The sequence below is a fragment of the Plectrocnemia conspersa genome, unplaced genomic scaffold, assembly GCF_051122295.1.
Source record: "Plectrocnemia conspersa isolate PC_06_02 unplaced genomic scaffold, ASM5112229v1 ptg000014l, whole genome shotgun sequence".
Classification (NCBI taxonomy): domain Eukaryota; kingdom Metazoa; phylum Arthropoda; class Insecta; order Trichoptera; family Polycentropodidae; genus Plectrocnemia; species Plectrocnemia conspersa.
In genome coordinates this window covers 13909576-13931053 of record NW_028277178.1, presented here as the reverse complement: position 1 = coordinate 13931053, position 21478 = coordinate 13909576, and the positions used below count along the sequence as shown (strand labels likewise).

General features: G+C 37.0%; 4 protein-coding genes across 7 annotated transcripts in view; all 4 read right to left on the bottom strand.

The window, feature by feature from the left end:
- LOC148226276 (focadhesin) overlaps positions 1-16698 on the bottom strand; it is a 600544-nt gene extending 583846 nt beyond the window's left edge. Inside the window, exon 1 of the mRNA XM_088203647.1 lies at positions 12819-16698. The gene's annotated coding sequence lies outside the window, so the exon portion shown is untranslated. The remainder of the gene's footprint in view (positions 1-12818) is intronic.
- Positions 3637-8379, bottom strand: LOC148226278 (uncharacterized). Of its 4 annotated transcripts, XR_015812311.1 has the most exons (7): positions 8014-8370; positions 6723-6766; positions 6592-6658; positions 6432-6514; positions 4034-5757; positions 3815-3949; positions 3637-3743 (listed from the first exon to the last, which is right to left on the bottom strand). XR_015812311.1 is itself a non-coding variant. In XM_088204221.1 (5 exons), exons 1-5 carry the CDS (start codon positions 8111-8113, stop codon positions 4015-4017), a joined length of 2037 nt encoding a protein of 678 aa, XP_088060347.1. In that variant the 5' UTR covers positions 8114-8368; the 3' UTR covers positions 3816-4014. The 4 variants fall into 4 exon arrangements, 3 of the variants coding, with proteins under 3 accessions (XP_088060347.1, XP_088060349.1, XP_088060348.1); XM_088204221.1 differs by lacking the exon at positions 3637-3743 and having other exon boundaries at positions 3816-5757; positions 8014-8368; XM_088204223.1 differs by lacking the exons at positions 3637-3743; positions 3815-3949 and having other exon boundaries at positions 4058-4136; positions 8014-8379.
- On the bottom strand, positions 9226-11523 carry LOC148226277 (uncharacterized). The gene is made up of 5 exons (XM_088204209.1): positions 11456-11523; positions 11325-11389; positions 11180-11255; positions 11020-11102; positions 9226-10940 (listed from the first exon to the last, which is right to left on the bottom strand). The coding sequence occupies exons 1-5, from the start codon at positions 11472-11474 to the stop codon at positions 9453-9455; spliced, it is 1731 nt and encodes a 576-aa protein (XP_088060335.1). The 5' UTR covers positions 11475-11523; the 3' UTR covers positions 9226-9452.
- Positions 16699-17019: 321 nt separating the features above from the next.
- Positions 17020-19565, bottom strand: LOC148226275 (gustatory and odorant receptor 22-like). Its single transcript, XM_088204291.1, has 8 exons — positions 18925-19565; positions 18407-18657; positions 18062-18322; positions 17878-18005; positions 17650-17809; positions 17510-17581; positions 17361-17450; positions 17020-17290 (listed from the first exon to the last, which is right to left on the bottom strand). Exons 1-8 carry the CDS (start codon positions 19211-19213, stop codon positions 17216-17218), a joined length of 1326 nt encoding a protein of 441 aa, XP_088060417.1. The 5' UTR covers positions 19214-19565; the 3' UTR covers positions 17020-17215.
- Between the last annotated feature and the right edge of the window lie 1913 nt (positions 19566-21478).

Below are 21478 nucleotides of genomic sequence, written 5' to 3'. Positions count from 1 at the left end.
TGTTGAGATCCACTTCAGTGGACCCCCATTTTTATTTCATGGACCCCCAAATTTTTTTTCGCTGAGGTAGACCCCTTGCAGGTTATCATAGACCCCTGGGGGTCGATATAGACCACTTTGGGAATCACTTTTAGGGACGGTTGGTGACGGCGGTGGGCGGCGGCTGACGATGGCGGCTCATGGTCGGAGGCGCAGGCCCATCGTCTTAGTGGTCCGCCAGCTCGAGTCCGGATCCAGGAAAGCTCCGGCGGGGTGGCAGCAAGTGGGTTTGCAGCGGCTCGGCTTTTTATACTGCAGAGCGGCGTCTGTGTCTGCCATTTTGCGTCTGACTCCATATGTGTGCTCAGGATCACGTCGGCGTCAACAGTTTAGGGACTGTGATGACGGGTGGCAATGAGACACAGATTGAGCCGCTGCAGTAGTATATTTTTTTTAACGGTTAACGGTGTTAACATGGTTAGAATGGGGCGGACGCGCGACGGCACGCGTCCAAACCCTTACAAGCCTGCCGGTAGAGAGAAAACACGCCACGCAATGCCACTCTAGCGTCGACCAGTTTTGGCCATAACACATCTAAATTCGGCTCCCATAACCTTTTGTAAGTTTGACAGATTGGATCCCAAGATTGAAAAATCACGTACAAGTGAAGTTGCATGAATTAATCGTGTAAAAAGTGGCATTCGTGGCACTAAAAAAATTGCGTAAAAGTGAAATCACATAAATAAAATTCGCATAACAAGCACTAATATCGTGTGATTAATTAACAAAAAAATATTGTTTAAATTCAATCAAATTTTAAAGTTAAAAAAAACAACACCGACTTATGAAACTTTTCCCTTCATATACACACCAATGTTGAATATTTGGCACATATTTTTAACCTTTTTTATCAGATTTATGAACAATTTTCATGTATCAGCACGACTGACAATTTTTTTAATTTACTCCAAATTTATGTGAAATATTTATTTAGGCTCCGCGGAACACCTATTTTGCATCCGCGGAACACTAGTGTTCCGCGGAACATAGTTTGAGAAACCATGCTCTATAGCAGTGATTCCCAAAGTGGTCTATATCGACCCCCAGGGGTCTATGATAACCTGCAAGGGGTCTACGTCAGCGAAAAAAAAGTTGGGGGTCCACTGAAGTGGATCTCAACAACCACTGATAGTACTTATCTACTTACATTATAATCTTATAAAATAAAGACATATACATTATTTATAAAAGTACCTATGAAGTAAAAAAAATATTATACATGTTTATAAAATTGTGTAAGTTGTAGGATGTAGGCATTGACTTTGTGGTCGCAATACATTTTGAACTTGTAAAAGCCTGCACATAATCATATACCACCGTGATTTTCAAAGTGGTCTATATCGACCCCTAGGGGTCGACGACGACCTGCAAGGGGTCATGTCAGTGAAAAATAAAATTGGGGATCCATGAGATGTAAATGTGGGTGACTTTATTTTTGGCTTTCAATGAATGGAATAATCCACATACACAAATAGTAGAAATCTTTCAAAGTGAGTAGCACGATAACAGCTGTCAAAAACACATTTGAAGTTGATGAATTTGCAAAAAATCAATATCAAGCAAGCAGGGGGTCTACCCAAAACCGAAAAACATGGCAAGTGGTCTACGAGACAAAAAAGTTTAGGGACCTCTGCTCTATAGCATATCTAACCCAGATAAGGCCAGCTATATAGACCTGGGAACTTAATAAGTGTATTAAAACATTATTTACTTATGCATATTCATTTTATTTTTCAGTCGTGATTATTTTATTTGGGTAGTGAACGAAAACATTTAATTTTTCTATAATTAGAAAGGTATTTACTTATTTATAAATACAGTAAATTACAAAATATGATTCAAAGTATTAATATTTTAACTTTTTACTTCGCGTTATAGTTTAATTTTATGTAATTTATAAGATAATGTGTTTTGTATTTAATTATATATTTAATTTTAAAGCAATATTATTTTAATCTCTCTCTCTCTCTCTCTCTCTTTCTTACAGTGCCGTAGCTAGAGTAGTATACGCTTGGGGACAAAAATGTTGTATTTATAATTCATTGTCATTTTTAAAATAAATAAATGACCGAGCTTGACAATCTTCGGTTTACCCAGAGAGCCCAATTCGTTTTTTGCGCTGTCTGTTGTTTTCCGGTTGAGAGCAGCCAGTGGCGGACGCTACAGTTATGGCAGCCAGAGTAGATGTAGCTGCCTAGTGCGTGGCCCACTTCAGGCAGCCAGTACATTTCTAGGCGCTGTTTCTGTTTTTTATGGCTGTGGCAGCCAAGCTGCCAAATGCGCAGCTCACCTAAGTCTTGAAAATTGTATTAATACTTTAGGTTGCAATCGGTTAGAGAGTGTTACTACATTATCCATTGTTTAAACCACTGCCGTTACCAGTAATAGAGCCCTACCTACGAGTCCAACCCAATGGGTGGCATCCAGCTTTTTAGGGCTAGACGAGCGGGAACCACTCCCCGTAGTACTACGTTATTTGTTAGAGTCTCAGTAGTGTTTCTCCCGAGTGTTTTGGGAAACGCTCTCCTGATCACCTGCAATTATGCTCCTGCATTTCTATGCTTCATCCTTGAACATCACTTTCGTGATTCCTCAGTTCCAGTTTCGACTCCTGGTCCCTTATTAGCCTGCTGGTTTGAAATGCAGTGCTTTGCTCATCATTGATAGTCCAAAGGACGCTACCTCGGTTAGGTGTTCACAAAGTTTGCTTCCTCTTAAGAGCCTGGGGGCTTTCAAGCTTAAAAGAGGTCCCTCACTCTCCCACGCTGTTAACGGCGAGCTCCAGCGTGTGGTCGACTGGCGCCGATTGCAATCGGTCAATAAAATTTTTCATAACACGTATGATTCTGTTCTCTACTGAAAGTTCTCTATTAATGAATAATTCTCCTGACATCCTTCTACGTCGCCTTGCTATAGAATATATATTACGGTCGCTCCGATGAGTATTTCGTTCATTTGGGGTACTACGGGGATCCTATCTAGATTTTCTGCTCATTTTTTAATGACATACATGTGGCAATTAATGACTTGGAATATTTATATGTTGATGACTTGAAAGTGTTTCCGAGTATTCGTACAAATTCGGATTCACTCTTTGCAGAAAGACATGAAGTCGCCGTGGAAGTGGTAGATCGACAATCGAATACATTTCAGCAACGAAGTGTCACATTGCCTCATTTTCCAGTTTCTCTTGCCCGGCTTTTAGATTAAAAGAATGAAGAATTTAATTAAATAATTCAAAAATAAAAATTGAAACATTTAACTAATTCATATTCATTAACATATTAATATATGTTAATGAATATGAATTAGGCAATATCTTCATAATAAAAATAATTGGGTCACGGTATACATTGAAAATGTTATTTGTGTTTTAAATGCCTTTCTATATTTTTCACACTTGAATTCACAAACATCGATATGAGTTTGTGTATGTGTTAAAAGAATATATTTTGATTTGAATGCTTTACCACATTTAAAATTGCGACCGTCACTATGTGCGTCGCAAGTGTGGATTCTAGTCACAAATAGTGATTACAATAATACCGGAATTGTCATTTTGGCGACGGGAGGTGACGGGTGGCAATTAGACACAGATTGAGCCGTTGCAGTAGTACTTTATTGACGATTTATGAAGTTGTTTACATGGTGTTTTACCAGTTTAAGTAAATAATTGAAATATATGTTGACACCTCATCCATATCCTACAAAGAACGATAAAAAGAAATTAAAAAATATTATTGATACTATTAGTATTTTACTTTGTAATACCCACATACTGAGTGTCAAGTTTTGCCCCAATACCGGTATTACCAGTATTGTAATCCTTAGTCGCAAACATCGCTATGAATAAGTATATTTACTTTCGAACGCTTTATCACTTTTTTCACATATAAAGTGAGAAACATTGCTATAATTAATCATATGTATTAAAAACATGGATTTTGATTGAAATGCATTTCAATATTTTACACTTTAAAAGTCACGTACATACATATGAGTTGCCATATGAGCTGAAAGACTGTATTTGGTTTTGAAAGCTTTTCCACATTTTTCACATTCAAACTTACGAACGTAAAGATGAGTCGTCATATGCGCTGAAAGTAATTTTTTCATTTTGAATGCTTTTCCACATTTTTCACATTTAAAATCAGAAACATCGTTATGTATTCGCATATGTAATAAAAGAATGGATTTTAATTTAAACGCTTTTCCACATTTTTCACATTTAAAGTTATATACATAGCTATGAGTTATCATATGAGTTGAAAGCTCGCATTTTCTTTTGAAAGCTTTTCCACATTTTTGACATTCGAAGTTACGAACGTCACTATGAGTTATAATATGCGATGAAAGCAATTTTTTCATTTTAAATGCTTTTCCACATTTATCACATTTGAAGACAGAAACATTACTATGACTTTGCATATGCAATGAAAGAACGGATTTTGATTTGAACGCTTTTCTACATATTTTACAATCAAAGTTACGATCATTACTATGAGTTTGCATATGTAGTGAAATAACAGATTTAGATTTAAATGCTTTTCCACATTTATCACACTTAAAGTCACGAGCATCGCTATGAGTTATCATATGCTCTGAAAGAGTTCCTTTATATTTAAACGTTTTTGAACACTTTTCACATTTAAAGTCACGTACATGGCTATGAGTTATCATATGAGTTGAAAGACTGTATTTGCTTTTGAAAGCTTTACCACATCTTTCACATTCAAAGTTACGAATGTTACTATGAGTTAACATATGCGCTGAAAGTATTTTTTTCATTTTAAATGCTTTTCCACATTTCTCACATTTGAAGTCAGAAACTTCGCTATGACTTTGCATATGTAATAAAAGAATGGATTTTGTTTTAAATGCTTTTCCACATTTTTCACATTTAAAATCACGAACATCACTATGAGTTATCATATGTGCTATAAGTATTTTTTTCATTTTGAATGCTTTTCCACATATTTCACATTTGAAGTCAGAAATATCGCTATGACTTTGCATATGAAACAAAAGAATAGATTTTGATTTAAACGCTTTTGCACATTTTTTACATTTAAAGTCACGTACATAGCTATGAGTTAACATATGAGTTGAGAGCACACATTTGCTTTTAAAAGCTTTTCCACATGTTTCACATTCAAAGTTACGAACGTCACTATGGGTTATCATATGCCTTGAAAGTATTGTTTTAGTTCTGAATGCTTTTCCACAATTTTCACATTTGAAGTCAGAAACATCGCCATGTTTTTGCATATGAAATAAAAGAATGGATTTTGATTTAAACGCTTTTCCACATTTTTCACATTTAAAGTCACAAACGTTAATATTAGATTTCATATGCTCTGAAAGGTTTCTTTTATATCTAAACTTTGTTCCACATTTTTCACATTTAAAATCACAAACATAAGAATGAGTTTTCATATGCTCTGAAAGGTTTCTTTTATATTTAAATGTTTTTCCACATTTATTACATATAAAAACACGAGCATCGTTGTGAGTTTTCATATGTGTTGTAAGATATCTTTTAGTTTTGAATGCCTTTTCACATTTTTCACATTTAAAATCATTAAAATTCAGATGAGTTTGCATATGTTTTGTTAGATATTTTTTAGTTTTAAATGCCATTTTACAAGTATCACATTTATTTACAGAAAACTCATATCGCATACGTTTAACATTGGTGCATTTTTCTCTTTCTGATTTCTAAAATTAAATTTATATTTGTTAACTAAATTTAAGTATTGATATATATACACTCGGTACTCTTTTATGCATTAATTGTACAAAAAATGAGCAAAACCATCGCAAAGTTTAATCACTGATTATGTTGTCAAAGGGAAAAAATCAACATGCGAAGTTGTGGCTAATTTTACTTGTGAAGAAGGACATAGATCTGATACGCTGACTATCTCTTCTGGCGATAAAAGTGATTTCAAACCAGTTCGCAAATTATGCCGAACACTCATATAGCGACGATAATTCTAAAGAAAAAATGTAAAAAAAAAACTTTTTTTGTAAAATTTTTATATTTAAATTTAGAAGGGATATTTTTCTAAAATTTAAAAAACTTTTCTATGATTGTTAACGTTTTTATAAAAATGTGAATAAACATTTTAAAAGGAATATGGTAAGACTAACTATTTTACTGAAATTCAATAAACCTTTTTTATGCGATTTTCAGTATATTGTAACTCATTGATTTAGTTTTATGCGGTTTTAAAAAATTATGGAACGTATCCTTTATTTTTATACGTGTGCCTAGTCTTTTTTTGTGCGATTTTTTTTATGCGTTTTCCTGTGGAACGTATCTACCGCATAAAAAGAGTACCAAGTGTATATATATATATATAAGAATTTTAAAAATATTGGACTATTACTTTGATGACATTGTCAATTTGTTGAGATAAAACGTTCACCTTGGTAGTATTCGCCTTAAGTATATCTTTGATATCGAACATTTCTGAAATAATATAATAATTAATAATTCAAATACATATCAAAATATGCCACAATTTTGTATTATTAAGTATATTTAACCTATTTCGAACATGTCATCTACGCATGTATCTTCACTGGCATCATATTCGCGTTTTACAGTTGGTAACTTATATGGAAAACACAATTTAAATTTACATGCATTAACAGTGTTACAAGTTACGTTTTGTTACCTCGACGGAAGCAAATATTTCTTTGTCGATTTCCATGTCAACTTCTGCAAAGATAAAAGAATAATTTAAGGAAATTTCTAATTATTTGATATAATAATTAAGGTTAGTGTTGTAAAAGAAGTTATTTAAATTCAATATTAACAGGACACAAAATAAAAAAAATCAATTGATTAATATAAATAAATATTCATACAATATTTTTCTAATCATTTTATCCAGTTTTACAATTAAAATTTCTTGGCTAAATAATAATGTATCAATTTCTAAATAAATAAAGAAATGAAGGGGCAAACATTTTAAAATATCGTAAAGAAAAAAGAATGGCAAGATATGTTAAATTAATTTAAAATAATATACATATTAAACTAATCTATAAAAAACATATCTATATCCATATAAAATCCAAAATATTTCAAAAAGATATTAAAATAATACTATATAACCATCCTATTTATCGTTATTATAATTATGAATTAATTTAATCTTGCATATTGAGATTTAAAAAGATATTCAATAGTAATGAATAAATTGAAATTTAATAACTTGTCTTATAACATTCACCTTTCTTTAAATCGTGTGAGTAATGTTCCGTATGATATGCCTTGTGAACGATTGATTTGTGACCAATTATCGTGTGAGCAATTTTCGCTGTGAAAAGTTGCCTTGTGACCAATGTTCGTGTCACCAGTTGTCATGTGAACAATAGTCCGTTCACCGTTTCGTTTAATAAATTATTTATTATCATATATTATATACTTCTAGTTCTAATTATTATACTGCAAATTATTTATTAATTACTAGCTATAACAAAACAAAAATGACGGACTTTTTTTATAAAAATAATCATAAATATACAAATTTTGTATTTAATAAGTATTTTTTTATTTGGTAATTAAATTAATTGAAAAAAGCGCCACATGGAAGGGTGACGGACATTGTTACATAAAGAACAATGTATTTTTATTATTATTTATATTATGTTATTTTATCAATACATGTAGTATGCTTATTATAAAATAAAGAATAAAATGTTTTAAATTTTGGTAGAAATAAATATTTAATATAAATAAAAACATTTTACCGAAACCGAACTGATAAATTTTATTTATTGAACCGAAACGAAAATTGAAATGAAAAAAATAACGGTTTGAAGAACAATAGGTTCCATTTATAACTGATATTAATAAAGTAAATGGTTTTCACGAACAAATGATATAATGTGTCGAACAAAATCTCTCAATAAAATCGTTAATTGCGATCAAAATAAATAAAATAATAAAAGGAATTATACCGGTTTTGATAGACGTCATTGTAGCAGCAAATTTATAGATTTTAACTAACCCTTGGTCAAAATACGACGAATTGTCGAGCATGATAAATATATCGAGCATAAAATAGACACGCTTTATATTTATTTTACACCTAGTTAATTTATTATTGCTATATTAACTTTAAGATATTTTCCACAGAAATAAAAAGAGGTATAAGTAGTGTAAATCTGTAAAACAAATATGGGTAATATCATGACATCTGATTATAGACCGATAAGTTTCCTCTTTGTAGTGGGGAAGATCTGCTATCGAGTCCTCCAATGTAGACTTTATGACTAAAGTCTGGCACGCCAGTCTAGTACATAAATTAGGATTAGGCGGTCTTACAGTCAATGCCTCTATAATATATTTAACCCAGGCATGACCGATTATATAGACCTGGGGCATTCAATTTTTTATTTAAAAAGTGCATTAAAATGTTATTTTACATATTCATATTAATTTTTATTAGTTATTCTTTTATATTTCATCTTGATCTTTCTTGACATATAGTTGGATTTTTGTATTAATTTATAATTTATATGTCAATTACATAATTTTTTGTGTCAATAACTATTTACTTCTCTTCAATGTTTTTTTCTGAAGCCTCGTGTATTATTACAATCGTAATTTTTTTTTTCTAATTTGCACTCTTTTGTATCGCTTACCATCTGTATTTTATTTAGGTATTGTGTACTTCCTTGTAGAATTACGCATTTAAATACTGACCTAATTAATATATTTTTTTAAATTATTGTTTTTTTATTTAAAATATCCTGATTACAATTTTATAAAATTAAAATGTTTATGCAGAACCTAATTCTTTTAAGTTGTTATTTTGAATTTCATTTAAATTCATATTAAAATTTAATGAATTTGAGATTTATTGAATAAAAAAGAAGGGGGAGGGCGGCATTTGTGTAATACATCCTCTGGCGCACAATATTCTAGGAACACCATTGCTTGTGTGTGTGTTTTAGAGTATTCGCACAAATTCAGGTTCATTCTCTTTACAGAAAGACCTGGAGCTATTGTGACAATCGACTTTCTTTCAGCAACGCCAAGTGTTACATTTTCCAGATCCCCTTGCCCGGCGAAATTCTCAATTTTTTTATAATAAAATATCTACATAAATCATGTCTATTGACTTATTTATAATGACAGGTTCTAATAAACAATTAAGTACATTCGAATTCAAACAAATCAATTTAATAAAAAATACACATTATACACATTAAGCAATATTTTCATAATTTAAATAGTTACATTAAATAAAAATGTAAGAAAATAATATGGAGTCAGAGTTAGTCAATTTTTTATTACTTTAGATCCACCTAAAATGCCATAACTATGCGACCGCGTTTCCAACTCCACAGACCTATTTTGTATAAACATGTCGTGAAAAATGGGATTTTTACATTCAGTTAAGAACATTATTATGAGTCATCATATGCATTGAAAATGTTATTTGGGTTTTAAATGCTTTACCACATTTTTCACACTTGAATTCACAAACATCAATATGAGTTTGTATATGTGTTAAAAGAATATATTTTGATTTGAATGCTTTACCACATTTTTTACATTGAAAGTCACAAACATCGCTATGTGTTAACATATGCGTTGCACGTGTGGATTTCAATTTAAATGCTTTTCCACATTTATCACATTTAAAATTGCGAACATCACTATGAGTTAACATGTGCGTTGCAAGTGTAGATTTCCATTTGAATGCTTTTTCACATTTATCACATTTAAAGTCATAAACATCGCTATGAATTACCATATGCATTGCAAGTCTATATTTACTATATAACGCTTTTCCACATTTTTCACATATAAAGTAACAAACATCGCTATGATTAATCATATGTGATAAAAAATTGGATTTTGATTGAAATGTTTTTCCACATTTTTCACATTTAAAATCACAAACATCAATATGAATTTGCATATGTCGTGAAAGAACACTTTTTGATTTGAATGTTTTTCTACATTTTTCACATTCAAAGTCACAAACATCTCTGTGAGTTATCATATGTCTTAAAAGTGCACTTCTGACTTTGAATGCTCTTCCACATTTTTTACATTCAAAATCGCAAACATCACGATGAGTTGCCATATGGGTTGAAAGTGTGGATTTAAATTTGAATGCTTTTTCACATTTATTACATTTAAAATTACGAATATCGCTGTGAATAACCATATGCATCGAAAGTCTGTATTTACTTTCGAACGCTTTTCCACATGTTTCACATTTAAAGTCAGAAACAGCGCTATGACTTCGTATATGTAATAAAAGATTTGATTTTGATTTAAATGCTTTTCCACATTTTTCACATTCAAAATCACAAACATCAATATGGGTTATCATATGCTCTGAAAGGGTTTTTCTATGTTTAAACGTTTTTTCACATTTTTCACATTTAAAGCCACGTATATCGCTATGGGATAGCATATGACTAGTAAGTCCAAATTTACATTTGAATGCTTTTCCACATTTTTCACATTCAAACTCACGTACATCACTATGAGTAATCATATGCCTTGAAAGTGTGTTTTTGATTTTGAATGCTTTACCACATTTTTTACATTGATAGTCGTAGTCGTCACTATGATTTATCATATGTATTGAAAGCGAATATTTGGTTTTGAATGGTTTTTCACATTTTTCACATTTAAAATCACGAACATCGCTATGAGTTTTTAAATGTATTGTAAGATATCTTTTAGTTTTAAATGCCTTTTCACATTTTTCACATTTAAAATCACAAACATCCCGATGAGTTTGCATATGTTTTGTAAGGTGTCTTTTAGTTTTGAATGCCTTTCCACATTTGTTACACTCATTTATAAACAAATCACAATTCATACGTTTAACGTTGGTACATTTATCTCTTTCTGGTTTCTAAAATTAAATTTTTATTAGTTAGCTAAATTTAAGTATAGATATATACACAGGAATTCTGAAATTATTGGACTATTACTTTGATGACATTGTCAATTTGTTGAGATAAAACGTTCATCTCGGTAGTATTCGTCTTAAGTATATCTTTGACATCGTGCATTTCTGAAATCATATAATACTTAACAATTCAAATACATATCAAAATGTGTCACTATGCTGTATTATTAAGTATGTTTAACCTGTTTCGAACATGTCATCTACGTTGTCTATGTATGTATCTTCGATAGCTTCGTATTCGCATTTTACAGTTGAGAGCTTAAAAAAGGACACTTATTTTAGATTACGTTTAACAGTGTTATATATACATATGTTACGTTTCATTACTTCGGCTTTATAATGAATTGTGTCAACGGAAGCGAACGTTTCTTTGTCGATTCCCATGTCAATTTCTGCAAAGATGGAGTGTAATATTCAAAGGAAATATTTATTGTTTCATTGATAAAAATTCAATATACCAGTTTTGACAGACAACATTGTAAGCGTCGAACAAACGTTTTAGTTATAACCTTCGTCTGGTCCAAATACGACAAATTGTCGACCATAGCGGAATTATTATTTTTTTTTTTAAATAACGTGACTATTTGGCCAACCATACGTACATCGGTCCTGGCTTCGCAAAATTTCCGAAAGGACTTTACTTAGCTTTTTCAGCATACCAAAATGAACAAAAAACTCCGAAATGGTATTTTTTTAATGGGAGTTATACTATGAATCTTTTTATTTTAGAAGTACCTTACTAGATATATAATGATGTTTTTGTATCTCAGATAAATATAAATAAAAGTATTTGTTACTTAGCACGGTGCTACGCTCAAAAACCACCTTATTATATAAAATGTTCAAACCCAAATCTACCCTAGACAAATATACCCAGTACCGGATTTACCACCCTCCAGGAGCACCAGTGCGTCTAGAAGGACTTTGACAACTTCGCTAGGGATGTCAACACTATCTCTGCTGCCTACCCCTGAGAGTCCCTGCTCCTTGTAAAAATTTCGTATTACTCTCCCATACTTGTGTGACGGGCCTCCAGCATGTGGTAAACTGGCACCCTAATTAAAAAATGAGGGATAGAAAATAAAAAAAAAATGTATAAGACATTGAATAACATAAGGCTGACTCTAAACATGTAAAAAAATAGACAGTGCTTAGTAATCGCTGAAAAGCTATATGTAGATTTAGGGGACAAATTGTGAGTATCTTAGGTTTGCCGAAGCATACGCTATTCAAGCCATTATAAAATTGAATACAACACAATCATTAGAAAATAATTGACATTTGGCGAACGGATGGTGACGGGTGGCAATTGCACACATATTGAGCCGCTGCAGTATTATTTACTGAATAATTACATTTAGTTACATGTTTAATGTATGATATAGAAGAGTAACCGCCAAAGAATGCGCTGCCTTGTGCCACCTTCCCGCCAGTGTTACCAGCGCGCCGTCTAGTTTTGGCTATAATAAATAAATAAACAACTAGGCTACGCAAAACATTACATTATATACATAAAATTACTACTAAAACACTAATAAAACCTTTGGGATGAGGGACAGTTGTGAAGCACATTATTCGTCGTTATTGAGAAGACGACGTAGTATACTATTGTTACAGAGAATATTTTAAATAAGGCAAAGTCTTCAACTGGGATTTTATAACAACCTAGAGTTTAAATTTGGTGTCAGGACAATACTATAATGGACTACGCTATTATTTCTGTATGTTAGACGACCCAAGATTGACTGACCGACGTGACTTACAGCTGTTGCTATCCCTAGCGCCTGGCAATAGTAGGGTGAATCGATATGTGTGTGTAACGGGACCTCTCACTCCCGCGGTCTCCGACCAACTGAACTCCCGTCCACGTGCGCGTCGCTCCTACACCGTCTTGGCCATAACACCACACGCCCTCCTGATGTCTACATCACGAAGTCTTCCAAGCGGTGTGGGCGTCTTCGACTCCTCGCTGGTCGAGCGGTGGTCTCTGTCTTCTCGGACTGCGCCGTGGACTCCGCTGCTGGATCTTCCATTGCCGGTTGCTCGGATTCGGGTTGGAACGGCGCGCTCCACTGCAGCCAGGATCCTCGGGTCGTGTTAGTGTCTTCCGGTGGAGCCCGTCTCAGGTCTAATACGTGCCGCGGTACGCCATCGACAACTACATTGTTCCGCGATGCGATGTCCGTCACGTACCCTGAAGTCCACTCTTCCGTGCACGACGGGCGCGTAGGCTTAATCAGGACTCTCTCGCCCACCGTGAAAGGTGATTGCACTGGGGATGGCTCGGGCCTTGGTGCTAAGGGGTGTCTCCATTCGTACTTGTGTAGCAGCCTCGCTGGGGTAGAGTCCTCCTCCGCCGCATCTCTAGCTGCTATATTGTACCAGAAGACGGCCTGGAGTGGAGATATCTTGCTCCTAGCTGCCGTCCTCTTTATCGTCCTATGGTGCCTCTCTACGATGCCGTTTCCCTGCGGTCGGTACGCCGCTCTGAAAAGACGCCGTGCATTCCACTTCTCGCACATGACCGCCATCTTCTCTGATCTGAACGACGTACCGTTGTCCATCAGCAGCTCCCGTGGGGGGCCCCTCTCCAAGAATATTTCTTCAAGGTGCTGCACTATCTCCGTCGCGCACTCCGATCGAAGTTCTCTCCAAATGCCGAATCTGGACGGACCGCAGTCCACGATCGTCAAGAAGCGACGACCCTCGTAGTGCGTCACGTCGACTGCCAGCCTCGTCCAATTTTCGTTCACGTTGAGCGCTCCAGGTTCGTGTGTGACCGGATGAGGATCGATCATGCGGCATCTAGCGCATTCACGCACACACTTCTCCACTTCTCGGCGCGTTATAGTGCGGTCCACCATCCGGGCAAGTTGAAGGCTGCGATCTACGCCGAAGTGGTGCAGCTCGTGCAGATCCTTAACAGAGGCAGCACAGACTGTCTCGCTCGCTCTCTCTATCCAGCTCTTCTTCACGCGCGTCAGTGCATCCGCTTTGTTTTTCTCTGATGCGACGTGGTAGACGGTCACTTTTAATTCGTACTCGTCGAAGAGCTCTCGCAGCACGCCTAAACGTCTCTTCACCAGCATCTCCGCTGCGCCGGATGCTTTCGCTCTCGATCCCGCTCCGCAGGCCGACCGCAGCCAACTCACAACGGTTGCGGAATCTGTCATGATGTCCAGTCGCTGGACTTCCCATTTTATGGCGAGATTTACGCCTCTCACGACCGCGTCTAACTCCGCAACGTTAATGTGGCTCGCGTCAGTCGGCTTCCTCAACCATGCTGCGTCTTCGACGATTTCTCCACCTACTTCAAGCGCGACGCCAAACGCAATGGAGCTTGCGTCACACCAAATTTTGGCGTAGGCCGTGTTCACTACGCCCCACGGTCCTCGCACCGGGTCCTCCTTACGCACGCGCTCCACAATCTCGCCAAGCATACGATATGCCCTCTTGCCGATCGCGTCTTCCCAGGCCTCCCCTTCGCACGCTCTTTTAACGTAGCTACACGCCACTCGTAGCCAGTTGCCTACTGGGTAGTGGCCAACCAGCCTTCCGCATATAGAGAACAGTTCTCGTCTGGTCATTGAAGGTCCTCCCTCTACATCTGGCACTGCGTTTCCCCGCCTGAACTGCAGCCGTCCGCTTCTGTCTCTCTCGATGCGGAGTCCCAGCGCTCGCCCTCCTTCCAGGCTCTCGGTAGGTTTGGCCTTAAGGCCGTACGCACTAAGAAGCGCCTCAACTTTGCAGACCTTCACGACGCTCTCGTCGACAATTATGTCGTCGATGTAGCTGTCCGTTCCCCGACGCACATCTGGGTCTTGCGCCAGCACGTATTCTACGATCTTCGACATAATTTTTGGTGCGCTGCTTAGCCCAAAACCGAGCCTTGTTAGGCAGTAGGTGCGCCCTCTAAATCGTACGAGCTGGTGCTTCCACAGATCTTTGTGAACGCGCACCTGCAAATACGCCGCTTGAAGATCGATCAGCTGCAACGGCCCTTTCATACGCCTCCATTTCCGGAGCGTCTCGTCGCACGCCGGCGCGTCCATCCCAGGGTTGCACTTCACCGTGGCGTTCAATTCGCGGTAGTCCAGAACCGGTCGCACTTTGCCCTTATTAGGCTGCGCCACGGCCATAAGCGGCAGAACTCCGCCTTCTTGCCCTCTCCACGGTTGCAGCAGGCCATCGTCGATCCATCTCCTCACCTCAGCGTCGAACTGCTCCCGCAGCTCCGGTCGGTCAGTGCTTCCATAGTTCGGCACCTTGTTTCTCAGCAGCGCCGGCCCGTCCTTCCACTCCCACTTGATGGTCCACGCGTCGCCGTCAAACTCCGCTTCGAAATCGCCGTCTTGAATTATCGCCCTCTGAGACGTCACTGCGGCTGCGGATATTTGTCTCCCTCTCGGGCGGTCCTCCCAGAACTGCCCCGCCGATCGCCGATCCCTTCCTTCAAGCGCTTGTACGCCGTCCCGGTCGATGGTCACTCCTCCTAGCGACGCGATAACGTCCATCCCCAGCACCACGTCTGCCCCCGCAAACAATTCGCTGATTATTAGGTACGACGTACGAACACTTCTTCCGAGCACCTGTGTATCCGTTCGCACTGTCCCAACGCACTTAACCCGGGAACCGTCCACCGCAATGATTGACACATCGCCCTGCGTCGTCGCCCGACAGAGTCCCGCGCGCATCACACTTCGCGAACACCCAGTGTCTATGAGCGCCCGCACTCGCCGTCGACCGACAATTGCGTCAACGATCGGCAACGCCGCTATTCCCGCACCGAAGAGGCCGCCGACGCACCAGCCCCCCGCAGCCCGTTTCCCGGCTTCTTGCAACCTCTCGAGACGTGGCCTTCCTCTCCGCAACGCCAACACCGGATCACTTCAGCGGTCGACTGCGCCTTATCTGCGTCCCCGCACACTCGGGCCATGTGCGGTCCGCCGCACCGGTAACACCGTAAGCTCGCTCGCCGCGCCTGCCCGCCGGCAACGTCGCGTCCCGGCTTGCTTCGCGACGCTACCACCGCCGCCACGTTGGCGCTCTCAACGATATCGCCGCGGAAACCCGAAGGCGGCCCCTCGCGACGAGGATCCCTAGACGTACTCCTCAGCAACGGTCTCGTCGCGTTGATCAGCTCCGCCGTCGACAGTTTCCAGTCGGGGTCGCGAACTCGGATGGCGTTCGCTACCTCGGCGGGCAACCCGAACAGAAAATGCCGCATCAGGAACGCCCCGTCCGTGATTCCGGCGTTCGCGGCCGTGCGCCGAAGCTCCTCCATGAACACTTCGGGCGGTTCCCCGTCCCACCGCATCCCCTGCACCTTCCTATATGCGTCAAGCGGTTCCAATCCGAACGCCTTGACCAGGGTAGCCTTCAGTTGCGTGGCATCCGTTCGCACACCTTCGACCGCTTGGGCGTAGACGACGCTCGCGCGTCCTTCCAGGAACAGCGGCACGATCGGCGCGATGTCCAGCACGCCGCGCAGCTTCGCGGCCATCTCCAGCTTCGTGAACCACGCGTTCACGTCGCCCTCGCCGTCAAACGGCTTCACAACGTCCACGAATCTTATCTCGCCCGCCATTACACGGCTGCCGAAATAGCTTGTAACGGGACCTCTCACTCCCGCGGTCTCCGACCAACTGAACTCCCGTCCACGTGCGCGTCGCTCCTACACCGTCTTGGCCATAACACCACAGTGTGATAAGCCAACAATTAATATTTTTTTATAAATGTCTTATCACGCTTTCCTATTATATTCCTCTCAAACCCTGTTTTAAACTGGTTCCAAGATACGTATTGTTTGACGAACTGTCGCTACAGAATCATTGATGTATAATTAGACCGAATCGATTTTTAGTTTTCTTCTAAGAGTGAATATGTGTGTGTGTATATATATATTTAGAAGTAGTTGCATCTCGTATTGAATTATATAATATTTATTAAAAACAATTTCAAATAAATCTAATATTAAAAAGTTTTTAAATATATGGGTAACGAATCTTAAAAAAATCAACTATTCTAAAAATATAATAATTTATTTAGAAAACAAATTTCAAGCAAACTCGAGTGTACAAAGCTTTATAAGAATTAAACATTGCTGATCTACTTGACGGTAACCATTGTAATAAGTGATAAAGTTTTGTTGTCAGTATAAAATATTTTAATCCATTCTTTGTTAATACTTTATATTCTGAAGATAATTATCCTCTGTATTACTGACTTTCTTTTGGCAGTGATATCTTGAATTGAAGTAAAACTATAAGATATATCGCCACTGTAGTGATTGCCTAAAATTAAAATAGAATAACAGTAATTGTGTAAGCTAACTATATTACATTTTGTTCTTATAAATCTTACCGATGTCAATAATTCTCTATTTACATTAGCATATCCTTTCAAGCTCACAATAGCTGGATTCATTTCAATAGCTTGAATGAAGTGATCAACCTAAAATTGCAAATTTATAAATTTATTATTCACATTATTTGAAAAAACCATAATATTACCTCTTTTTGAGTTGGTAGATCAATAGACAGCATATCAATAGCAAGTAAAGTATCTTGTACGCCTTGTGCGATCTTTAATAAAAAATATGATTTTTAAATTTATTATGGTTTAATATGGTCAATAAAAATACGATACAAACCCTTAATGTTGTCTTGTGAGATATATCGCAAAAAATGTAAAATAGTATCGAGCAATAAACTGTATCTACGAACAATCCTAATTGTTTGAAACTAAACTCAAACCCGTGATCGACTATTTCAGAAAGAGCACCGTACACGGAAACGGTTATATTTATCAACCTAAAAATATCATATTCAAATATATACGTTACTATACATACATATTATTTTGTATATTAATTTATTACATGAAAAGACAATAAGTAGAGTATGTTCTCGCATAAGCGAGCCCTAGTGACTGCAAAAGTTCACTCAAGTTTAACCATAAAAACCTGTAGTGTGATACCATTGAAGCGGTACATTCCACTTCTACGTCCTGTAAGTTTGTTTGTATTATTTTATGAAAATGCTATAACATATTGAATATATTACCCTTTTGAAGCAATCTGAAAGACTATCAGCAGCTACTCTGATTCCCCGACAGTTTATAAACCACAAAGCGGCATTCATGTTGATTATTGTTATAATGTGATAATATGCTATAGTGTGCCAAAGATAAAAGCCTTCCATGAGAGCAGAAAGCGCCAATAGAAACATGATGGCACAGACCAAACAACCGGCACTTATCACAACTATAAGCATTTTTAGACGTGGAAACTGCAAAGACTCTCCAGTGACTCGATAGTAGCGCAACTGAAATTAACACAATATATAATACAATATTGAATAGAATTTTTATTATTTAATAATTCAATTATACATATGTATATGATTTACTTGAAATTTGCCCCAAGCTGTTTTATAAACAGCTACCTTATGAGCCACCCCCCATCCCACGAATGGTACCAAAAAATGAGGTACCAAAAAAACGATAAATATGACTGCGTAAATGTAATCATCAAATTTTTTAGTCGTCGCTAAAATCATAAGACGGTGATAACCGACGACCATCACCACGACAGTTGCCACTATGTAAAATAATATTGCGTAGATGGTTGCGGAAGAATTCCAACGGAACGTCATCGTGCCTGAAATATATAATTGATTTAAGTCAATGAATATAGCCATTGGCGTCTAGAATTGTTGTTTGTTCTACATAAAATATTAGAAAATGGTAAAGAATAGACACAGTACTGAAATAATTGTCTAAATACGGTAGGTTAGTAGCATTGAGCCGGTCTGCAAGGTGTCGCTAGCCAGGTTAGTATCTTAGCAACTCCCTAAATTTTTCCGTTCTGCATAATATCTAGTATGCGAGGAATGCTCCAAAAGTATAATCCAATTAAAATATTTACCTGGAGAAGATCTAGTAATGGGCATTACAGCTAAAGCTCTAAACAACACCAGCAGCAGTTTATGATCTCGATAAAATTGATCATGAACCTCGCAAGCGCTTCCATCCGCCGAAGAAAGACGCGATCTTTGTACGCGTCCAGCCTCTCTGGTTAATTTTGTATCAATATTTCCATTAGATTTGATAAAATTCAGCTCTTGTTTCAAGAAGTCCGATGCTCCATCATCGACTATGACAGAGTTTGGTAAATCTTCTTCTGTCCAATTCCATGGCGCTTCGTTCAAGTTCATTATGCTAGACTGCTGGAGTACTAAATATTTTTTGCAGCAACTAGAGCAAGTGTGTGATATGTATCAAGTTTCAAACTGTACTGCTTTCGTTTATGAAAAGATTAATTTTGTGATTCTAGGTGAAATATAAATAATGCAACTTTAAACGCGTAACCATTAATTACAACGCGATCGTTATTTAAAGGGTAAAAGAAAGGTGACAGAACTCTTTTATTAGTTACAATGTCAACATAGTATATTAGCCTTGCGCATGACGAAGGTCAAGTTTCTAGGAACCTTGAATTTATTTTCAATTTGTAAATTCCCTTGAACATGATTTTCTTCGTGGAATTCGTTATTTTTCTTTCAATACTTTTACATAATGAAAAGTCATTTCTAAAAAACATTGACTTTATTATTATTCAACTAATTTTTATTTTATATAACTATGATATATTTTTAATTATAGCTTGTTCTTCGTTTTTAATATAATGGTCAGTAAACTTTTGGGACTAATTAGTTAGAATTTGAGTATCACAACGATTTAGATTGGTTTCGAATCATTAATATATTTTTACAAACGAGGTCGATGATCCTTACAGATTCGTGGATCGCACTCAACCTTTATTTTAATCAATGGGACGCATGTTGAAAAAGGGATTTTTGGATATCTTACCATAAATTGCTTATTATTATTATTTAAGAAAACATGTATATTTTGTCCAGTTATTATCAATATTTTACTAATAAAGTGTTGTATGACTCGATAACTTCGGATAGGAAGGTAATTAGCTTGATGATCAGCGCAATGATCAACAATTCATTGTTCAATAATTTATAAAAACAAAAACATTTTACGAAAATATAATGTAACATTTTCCACGTAAAACGAAATTTTTGAACATTTTACGCTTAAATAGCTGTTTTACTCCAAAAGTTATTTCCAATTGTTATGTATATTGGCAGCAAGGTTAAATGCATGCAACATTAAGACACATCAGTAGCTTAAAATGGTCACCGCACTTATATGCAGCAGAATGAAACATCGCTATATCGGGACCACCACTTGAGCGTTAGACTTAATTTGTCACTATTACTTGTTAAAAGCATTATAAATGTAATTTCTTAACTGAATAATTTGCTATTCTTACACTAAACGTGCACGTGCTGATTGCTTATTTGGGTGGATTAGGACAACCCACATTTGATTTTTTTAAATTAACCAAAGCAAATCAATGCACTGTCAATATAATGCGATGGAATGCGTCTATAAGTGCTCAAGTTACAACATTATAAAATATTTTTAAATATTAGTCGTAACGCAAATAATTATTTAGATGTGTAACGGACAATAACAGTCTGTTCTGAAGCATCGCATTGGCCATACAGTCGAGAGTAAGAAGTGCGAAACACCTCCCCTTTCACTAAAATAGTGTATAAGCGTGAATGAATTGTACTCGCAACACATTCAACCGAAAAATACCTATACGATCAGGAATTTCCTCTTGACAGAACTTCACAATTCTTTGCCTCCTACTTACAATACACGATCTCAAAAAGTGTACATAAGTCTGAAAATAGCGTACTAAAAACACATTCATCCCGAATACATCAGAATCCACACAAGTTAGAACCAAACCTTTCTTTTACTTCGGTTTGGATTTGGGAAACACGAAACTTCCCACCAAGTGGAGCTACGCATATAATCGATAGGGGCGGCTCGTTCCAAAGATAAATAAGTATGAATTTTCACATTTTTTGTCTTTAATCTCAAGTTCCGGGTTGCGCAAAATGTATAATATTGGAAAAACGCTATTTTATTATAAAATTAAATAAAAAAACACATTTATAAATCATCATGTACTAATTTTTACAAACATTTTTTGGAGGGGGTTCGTGCACCTGATTCTTGCCTCAGGTCCCGTGTTTCTAAGCGCCGGCTCTGCCCATAGCAATTTGTCCTTCTATGTCTTTCTCCGAGATGGCCTTTTATTTCTAATATCCTCCTTCGATATTTTAAAAATCTGGTCACCTTAATTAAAAGATCGGTTCAAAGCTTTTTAAGCTTCATTTATTGGTCACCAACGACATATTTAATAAACAACACACTGCACAACCAAACTGTGTACAACGTAACAAACAAAATAACCAGGGTAATGCTCTTTGGGTTCACATAAACTGAAATCTTATTGATCACCTCAAAGGGATGTAGCGATCCGGGACTTATTTTTTTATCACTACACCACTGTCCATATGCCTCCCGCCCACATGAAACTGTGCGTCGGC